The 9,037-nt window shown below is 56.4% G+C and overlaps 1 protein-coding gene across 1 annotated transcript in view; it reads right to left on the reverse strand.

Moving 5' to 3' along the window:
• The window catches only part of NFATC1 (nuclear factor of activated T-cells, cytoplasmic, calcineurin-dependent 1), a 160,828-nt gene that overhangs the window by 69,841 nt on the left and 81,950 nt on the right, over positions 1-9,037 (reverse strand). Inside the window, exons 9-11 of the mRNA XM_011975903.1 lie at positions 5,234-5,436; positions 3,102-3,274; positions 2,412-2,552 (exon numbers count right to left, since the gene is read on the reverse strand). Coding sequence (XP_011831293.1) covers positions 2,412-2,552; positions 3,102-3,274; positions 5,234-5,436 — 517 coding nt within the window. The remainder of the gene's footprint in view (positions 1-2,411; positions 2,553-3,101; positions 3,275-5,233; positions 5,437-9,037) is intronic.

Genomic DNA, 9,037 nt, shown 5'->3' on the forward strand with positions numbered 1-9,037 from the left:
GCACCCTCAGAACGAGGACAGCCGACAGACACAGCGGCCCTTCCTGGAGAAGCCACTTCATCTGCCCGACTGACGGATCCTCGACACGAACCTCCCGAGCTCACGTCCGGCCCTGGTTCCATCCGCGAGAGCAGTCGAAAACAGAACTTTAAAAAGACCAGACGATCCCATCAGAAGACGGGAGGGCAACTGTGTTTTTAACTTATATTCAGTTTAGTGGTTTCTCCAAAAACAACTAGGAACTCGTCGCCAGGATGAGGATGTGGGGCCTTTTGCGGCTCCAACCTCTCACCGCACGTTAGCTCGTGTCGTAAGTGACGGCTCCCGCCTGAGAAGCCCAAAGTAGAGAAAGAAAATTATGTGGATGTTTGTTCTCCGCTTTTGAAAACATGTGATATGCTTGTGTGTGTATGAATATGCAAATTATCTTATTTAACTATAAAGAATAAAATCACAAATGTGGTCTGGCTTCATCCCTGCAGTATTCACAGCTTCACGTGCTCTTGAGCGCAGCACCTATTCATTTATGGTTCGCCTGCTGTATACCAGACACCGGCTGATGCTGGGAGAGGGTCAGAGACCCACCCTGACCTCATGGGACAAGAGAAGGACATGGGCAGACAAACTGGCATTGCCTAGAAGTGTGGCCGCGGCAGCCGAGCTTAAGGGCAGAACAGGCAGCACCTCTGCCTGCTGACCGCACAGCTCACAGCGATGACAAAGGCAGGAGGGGCTGCCCGTGGGGGCGGCCGCATGAGACCAGGGCTGGTCCCGCATCCCCTTGGCTTCCGGCCCTCGGAGGCCAGTGGCTGCCCTTCCCCATGGCACTGTGGCACCGATTCGGCTAGTGCAATAACTCGGCTAGGGCAGGAGCTGGGGCACCTCTGCTGACTGCGTTCGGGGGGCGGGGGGCTCTGCCAAGGTGCCCAGGCCTCTCTGCACAGAAGAAACCACAAGGAGGCTGCTTAGGCCTGGGCTTTGAGAAGCAGAACCTGGGAGCCATGGTTCTGGCCAGTCTTGGCCCAAGCGCCTCCCTACACTGGGGGCAAAGTGTTTCTCTGCCAACGCATGGACACACACTGAAAACTCTGAAGGGCAAATTATTTCAAAATTAGCCTCCTCCTGAGAAGGCACGGGGGATGCAAATGCCTTCCTGGTCACTGCCTTAGTTGGTTTTCTCTATAATTTAAAACGTGTTTTCCAATTATGCCCTGATTCTACAGAAAGCCACGTTAGACGTGAATGACCTCTAAAGCCTATTTTGATTGAAGCACTTAAGTTTCCGGCAAACTGTACAAATCAAGACCCCATTATCAAGGCTGAATGCCTCCGCGGTTTCCGGGGATCAGAGTAAGTGCAAAAAAATTCCAATTGGTAAATGTTAAAAAGAAAAAAAAAATCACAAAACAGGTCTTGTAGGGGTGTGCCCCTCACCTGGCCCACCCTGGACAGAGGCCCAGCAAGGCACCAGGAAGCCCCAAAACCAGAGAGCTCATGGCAGGCTTTGTGGAGAGCCAGGTCAACTCTGCCTGAACCCCCTCGAGGGCTGGGCTAGGGTACCTGCACCCAGCCACACTGGTGCTCACTCTCCCTGCAACGCCAGTCTCCCGTCAGTGCAGCCCACACTGTTCACAGGCTCTTCTCGGAGCCAGCCAGGCCCTGCTCTGGGATGAGAGCGCTGGGGCCCAGCATCTGCAGAGAACTGAGCTGGGCCGGGAGCCACTTTGTGAGCCCTATCCCTGCAGGACAGCGTCTCCTGTGGGCAGCACAGAACCACAGGCGTGACGGCCCCAGGAGGAACATCATTCAGAAGATGCCCCCGCAGCTGTTCCGAGGTCAGCCCCAGAGCTTCCAGGCTGGGCCAGCACAACACCTAGAGGCAGGGGTGACCCGGGCCCTCGGGGCACAAGGGCTTCACACACACCATGGCTGTAGCATTAAAGACCGCCCCAGCCCCCGCCATCTGGGGCACCCACACCACCCCTGCCTCCGACCCCAGGAATGCTGGCAGGAGGGGAAGGCTCCAGAGGGGAGCTCCCTCCTGCCCTGCTGCTAACTGACCCCCAAAGCGTCCACTTCCTGCAGACAGAGGACCCCAGGAAAGCCAGCAAACGCCTTCGCCCTCCTCCGCACGTCCCCAGCCTGCGGGCTCCCTCAGTGTCAGCGGCGATGTGTGTGTGGCGGCCCCGGCAATCAGCATCTACCTCCTCCCTTCAGCAGCACAGCTGTCAGCTCACCCAAGAACTCACAGCCGGATGCAGCCACGGGCCACGCAGAGCCTCTGCTCTGTGCCACACCCCGTAAGCCCTGTCCCGGTGACCATGCACAGGTGGGTCCTGCTCCACCGACCGGGAGCGGTTCCCACCAGCGCTGAAGCCCAGGCCGCAGATGACCCCTGGTGAAGAGCATACCTGGCGCTTTCTCCACGAAAATGACCTTGGAGTCCTGCAGGAAGTTGTGGCCGGACAGGACCATCTTCTTTCCGCCCATGACCGGGTAGCTATCCGTGCTCTGCTTCTCCACAAGAGGCAGCTCCTGGGCCGAGCGCTGGGCTGCATCAGGGGGAGAGGGGCGGTGAGGGCCTGTCCTGGGTGGGCGGCCCAGGGCACACGTGTGGCACCCAGCAGGTCACGCGTGAGCCCACCCACCCAGGGCAAGCACCGCCACGGCCGGCGGGCTGAGTCCTGCGGACGCCATTTCTCCTAGGGGAGAAGCCATGCACATGAATCCTCATGGTCTCCACCTCGTGCTGAAGGCGGCATCGAAATATCCTCCTAAGACTCAGCCAGTTTCACGCAAATCACAGTCACCGCACAAATACGCAAAGGTCAGCACAGCGTGGGGGAAGCCCTGGCCCACACCGCGTTCCCTGGCCATGCTCGAGCATCAGAGGAGCCAGAGCCAGGGGCCCCCGGAAGGGCCACAGGCAGTAACTCAGCCGTGATCAACTCAGACCCCACATGGCCACACACTGTGGTGGGTTTGGTGGAACAGTTCAGTACCAAGTCTACACAAACGAAAAGCCGAGAGAGGGAAAGACAGCGACAGCACGTGGGACACCGACGGTTTCCTTCCCCTGCAGCGCGCGGGTGTCCACTTACAACATTCGATGGGGTTGGAGGCCACCTGCAGGGACAGCGTGCGGCCGCTGGGCTGCGGGACGTGAACACGGAACACCAGCCGTACCCGTGTGTTCTTCCTCCCGATGTCCGTCTCTCCTTTCCGAAGTTCAATGTCGGAGTTTCTGAGCTTCAGGATTCCAGCACAGTCAATGCTGCCCAAAACAAAAGCCCACAGCTTTTCCTTCACTAGCTGACACGGGAGCAGAAAGGCCCGGCCCCCAGACCCTCTGGCCCTCCCCCTAGCCCCGCGAGCTCATGCCAGGGAGCTGGTCACTGTCCCTCCCCCGAGGAAAACAAGACCTTGAAGCTGCCAACCTCCGTGAGGCCCTTGCCTAGCGCAGAACAGAATCCGACGCTGGCACAGGTGAGAGGGGGTGAGCGGAGGCAGCCCCAAGAAAAGCGACTTCCACCTTCCCCTTTCTACCTTCCCCTTCCCACCTTCCCCTTCCCACCTTTCCCTTCCCACCGTTCCCTTCCCACCTTCCCTCCAGCCTCCAGCCCTGACCAAGTGGGTCCAGTCAGAGCTGTCCCGAGTCCTGGCTGCCTCTAGCACCCACGCTGGCCACGTACACGGGGATGTCACCAGAGTGGCAGAGAGCAGCCCAAGGGAGGGGCCGGAGGCACCTGCTGCTCTCTCTTATCTTGGAGTAGTTCCCAAAAAACTTGATTTATCAGAAGATGCTATTATTTCCACTATATTTAAAAGCCTTCATTTTTTGTGTGTAAAACCCGTTTCTTCTACGGTTTCATATAATCTCTTTCAACTTAACAATTTCATTCAAAATCAGACTCCAGTAAAACATTCCATGTGTATATTCTCAATGCACTAAAAAGCAGTATTTTTAAGTTAAGAGAATGAGAATAAACAGAGACACCCTGACCACCCTTGAGTGGGCACCGAGCACCAGGCTGGCGTGCGGTCCTGGCTGTGGGCGTCTCCCGGCCAGCCTTGCTGCCCCACATCATGGTGGGGTGAACACAGCCGCCAGCGAAGCCAGGACATTTACCGCGGCTGCGGAACACAAGGTTTGTTCTCGAAAACCACCTGACTGTGCCCCGTCTGCAGGAAACTTGGATTATAGCTCTCCAGGCAAACCCAGGGATTCAGAATGAGCTCCCAGGTGCACACATTCCCCCCAACACTTGCAAAGCCAACATGGAGAGAAAGCGTTCCCTTTGTTTTTGACTTAGAGGCTTTGAGTCACTTATTAAAATGCCTGACGTGGCCCCTGCCGCCATCTCCTACATGCTGTCCCTCCCCGTGTGGGGCTCCTCCCCACTCCTGCAGCCCCAGGACCTCTGCACCCACCCCCGGGGCTCCACCTGGATGGGGCACCCCCCTACAGCTTTGCCATCACACGGGCTCCCGGCCTGCGGGTCACCCTCGTAGGACGCTGTCCCTGCCCTTCGGGCCCGGCTCTATCCTGCTGGTCTGCACGTTCCAGCCATCCCAGCTCAACCTGCGCTCATTCACCCATAGACGTGTTTGTCATCTGTTCCCACCATGGTACCATGGGAATCTCTCAGGAACCAGCGGTCCTCTTTCCTGGCTGCCTTCACAGGTCAGGGCCAGCGTGCCCAGCACAAGCTGGGATTAAGCGAGTAAGGCCTTATTTGGAAATTACATGTTTTGTCCTCGGCTTACTAAAAAATTCACTTTCAAACAAATTACAGTGCCAAATTAGACTCAGAACGTCAGCGCGGGCCTATCCGTGTTGTCCGAACCTCCTAAAGTTCAACGTGGTCCGGATATGCTGACAGCTTTAATTTTTTGATGCTCACGTTTTAACCATCCTTCTCACTACAAAACTGCTGTATTCAGAAAGACACAGGGTCCTGTTCAGGAGCTACATGCGGAGGGAGGTACTTATACCTGCGTATCTGGGATATCATTTTAAGTGGCAACATACACAGAGCTGAAACCCTAGAGAGAAGCAAATCCATTGTCAAAAGCAAGAGTGAGGTTTACTTACTGGCTGTTAAACCAAGAGTGTCCTAGCCACAGAGCTTGGAAGTGCAGGGGGCCGGCCAGACCCCCCAGGGCCGGGAGGAAGGCACGCCCCGCCCACCGCCCCCACCAGAGGTCAAAGGTCGAAGGTCCCCGCGCTTACACGGCTCGCATGCTGTTCTCCGGCAGGAGCGGGATCTCCAGGACTTTGGTGTTGGAGAGGATGGCCTCGTGGCTGGTGGTGGACACGGTCTTCCCCGTGATACGGTGCACCTGGTAGAAGGCGTGCGGGCGCAGCAGGCGGTCGTCCGCCGTCCCGATGAAAAGCTGCAGCATCAGCGGCTCACTCTCCAAGTAGCCATGGAGCTGGCGAGAGAAGAGGAAGCACCCACTCAGCACCCAGAGTGCGGACCCCTGGGAGTCACCGAATGCAGAGAAAACCTGCAGTGGGTTCGAGGCCTGCGTCCCCCTGTCCTACCCACTTTGTATTTTTCTGCCATATCATACTGGTGTCTTTGTAAAGCAGATTAGAAAATGCTTTGTTATCTTAATGGACCTGGGCACTGAGGGTTAAGCTTTGAACACACCCGTGGCCACTATCAAACACACACACACGTATGCACACACCTGCACACATACTTGCACTCTCACACATGTGGGCATGGATGTGCACACGTATGCATCCACACATGCTCACTGTGTGTGCCCACGCCGAGGCCACGGTGAAGCTGTGCAGGAAAGCTGAGCCCTCGCTGAGCCACGGGCAAGGCTCGCTTCACCAGTAAATCCAGATGAGGCCCTGCAGGACACGACCCATCTTCCTGTGTTCCATTAACCTGGAATTGGGCAGCGTGCAGCTCCCACTCCTGACCAGGGATGCCACACTGTGTGCACACACACGGCACAACGGGCCTCAGGCCCCAGCACCCTTCCTGATGGCTCCCTGCACCTCTCCTCCGGCAGAGGCAGGGGAGTAGGGGAGTGCTCAACACCGTCCTGGCAGCTGAGCAGAGGCAGACGCTAGCGGCAGACACTGCCCAGGGCAACCATGCATGGAGGTGTCTATCGGCCGCACCACCCTGCAGAGCCGCTCATGGCTTCTCGGCCGGCGCCATGTGTGTGAGACTCAAAACCCACATCCCTGGGATAAGACTCTGGCCAAACGGAGCAGCCCCGGTGCTTCTGCCAGGACATGGGTGGCCGGGCCCTGCTCCCGCCTCTGGGAAGGTCTGCGCCTTTCGGCAGGGCACACACGTGTTCAGGACCAGCTGTTCTGAGGGATGAGTTGCTCATCAGTGTCTGAGAGGTAAATGCAAGGTGCAGTGCTGCTGCCTCTCACTCTCCTTCTCCGTACCACGAAGGCGTGCTTCCGCCTTCGGCAGTAAGTCATTTTTAGAAACGTTTGTTTTTATCTTTAACGCTCCCATTTACAATCACTATAGTGTGATTCTACTTGAAAGAGGCCGATTTGGTTTGGAACACGAACATCTGATTCTCAAAGCAAGCACACAGGCCTAGAGGGAGGCCGCAGGAGTCAAACTCTTTGCACAGTGGGGCCTCCCACAGGGCCCCTTGTTCAGAGCGCCTTCCCTTCTGCATCCCCCAAGTGGGGCCTGATGGGCACCAGCCTCAGAGCCCTGAGATTAATCAGCAAAATCTGTGCAAGGCCCGTGGCAACACCCAGCCCCGGGAACCACTCATCCTGGAACGCGTCAACCCCTCTGATCACGTTTGGAGTCGATTTTCTCACTAAACTAACTTTAAAAGCTTTGACCACCGATGGCAACTGCAGCACTACCACCATGTGAAGGCTCCAAGCCCGGGCTCCTGCAGGCACGTTCCAGCCACAGGAAAATGCGATATCTGCCCCCACCACGCAGATGCCTGCCGCCCACTCAGGGCCAGCAAGGCAGGGGAGAAGGTTGGGGAGCCCGAGCCGGGGGCTGCCCCTCAGACTGCAGGGGACGGAGGATTCTCAGATGTCAGTGGGCAGAGGGGAGATGGGCCTGCAGGGGCCCGGGCAGGCAAAGAGGCAGCCCCTGCTCCGTGGCTCCAGCTCAGCCTCAGCCTCCATGCGGTCACCACAGTAAAGAACAAACCAATCGCACTGGCAGCTGAACTCAGAGCCCCCCAGGGAGGAGGCCACAGTGAAGCGATGGCTGCTGTCACCGAGGGCCTGACCGTGAGGCCCAGACTGATGGGCAGGGCCTGGGACGCTGCGTGAGGCCGAGCTGGGACCCAGGCCCCCGCTGAGACATCAAAGGGGCGTTTGGGGTCTGAAGTACAAAAGCCAGAGGCTGAATGAAGGCGTCACGTGGGAACACGGTGGGGAAGCCACAGACAGGGACGAGGACACAGCCCCGATGTGTCAGATGCCCACAGGAGTCTCTGCACCCAAAGCCACCAGCACCCCATTCCAAAGTGATTACAGCTAAGACCACGTAACTCCGCAGAACAAGCCTTTCCCTTTCCACTGGAGCCCCCTCTTCCCGCATGAATACACAAGTGTCTCCACAGTCAGGACGGAGGACGCTGGGACCTGCCTGTCCAGCCCTTAGTTCCTCAGAAGACAGACTCCAGCCTTTTGCCAAATTAATGAACTTCCTGAGATACCTTAACTCTCTGTAGGATTCAAACACCTTTATGATGGGAAATGTAAGAAGAGAAGCAGAGATTAAGAGGCAGATTCTGCCACACAGTATTCCATTTTCCGAGATTTAATACCTAAAAATTTAATTTACATAGAAAAAATGTAAATGAGTCTCTGACCAAAACCACCTCTGGGGGTGGGGGAGGGGCGCCTGGGCAGCTCCGAGGGCCTGGCCAGGGTCACGTGGTCTTAAACTACAATTTAAAATTCCCCCAGGATCCCTGTGGCAGTTCTCTGATGGTGTGTGGAATGCTGTGAATTTGGCGTATGACTGTATCCTTTAAAAAACATGCCATTTCAGTGAAAATGGGAATATTTAAGGTGTAACCTGGGAGGTAAACATCTATTATTTAAAACATGAAGTTCATTTTAAGAAAAGTAATTTAAATACGTCACGGGCCCCACTGCACGGGCTTTCTGCCTCTGGCACAGTACAGAACCTGTCAGAATCCTATTTATAAAATTACCTGTCACAACAATGACCTCCCTTTGCCTGAACCTTAACTAAACAAAATGTATTATTCTACTGCTGAGGTGTAAGAGTTTCTGAGTTTCCTACACATTAAAATGTTTGTTTTTAGCTCCTGTGCTGGCCTCAGCACTTATAAGGTGACATGACAGATAGAGGATGATTGAGGCCAAATGTATTCAATGCGGAACTCAGCTGTGCGCACGCAGGGGAGGGAGGTGTGGGGTGGACAGAGGCAGCTCACGACTAGGAATGTCTCACCCTCCGCCCCATAGTCTGAGCTGCTGCACAGAAATGGAGCCAAGGCGACCTGGAGTCAGGCTCCTCTCCGGGCAGGGCACAGGAACAGCCGTCAGCCAAAGGGAAATTATGCATTTAGGGCCTACAAGTAAAACCTGCATTTTTCAAATTGCCCCAAGGAAGTCCCCACAGGGACGGAAAATCTGGCTCACAAACCGGTTTCAACCCCGATTCCCCCCACGCTGCGTTAATTTAAGAGATTGCCATGCTGTGTGGACAGCGCCTAGGGTCCTGTTTGCAGCCCTGGAATCCTATCACCCACAACAGCAGCCAGAGGTGACACTTCCAGGTGAAGCCCACGGGGCGCCTTGCGGGGCTGGGCCTGGGGCCAGGGGCCAGCGAACCAGGCCGGAGAACACGTTCCTCATGGGAGGACGTCCAGCCACATTCTCCACCAAAACACGAGAAGGAAGGCATCAGAGACCCTGTGGCTCCACCCTCGGTGCAGGGGCCTGGCCAGGATGACATGGCGGCCACTGCTGCAGAGCCAGGTGTTCCTGCAGGAACGAGGCCCACCTGACCCACAGCACGCCCGTCTGACCTATGGC

Source organism: Mandrillus leucophaeus, unplaced genomic scaffold (genome assembly GCF_000951045.1).
Source record: "Mandrillus leucophaeus isolate KB7577 unplaced genomic scaffold, Mleu.le_1.0 Scaffold16, whole genome shotgun sequence".
NCBI lineage: Eukaryota > Metazoa > Chordata > Mammalia > Primates > Cercopithecidae > Mandrillus > Mandrillus leucophaeus.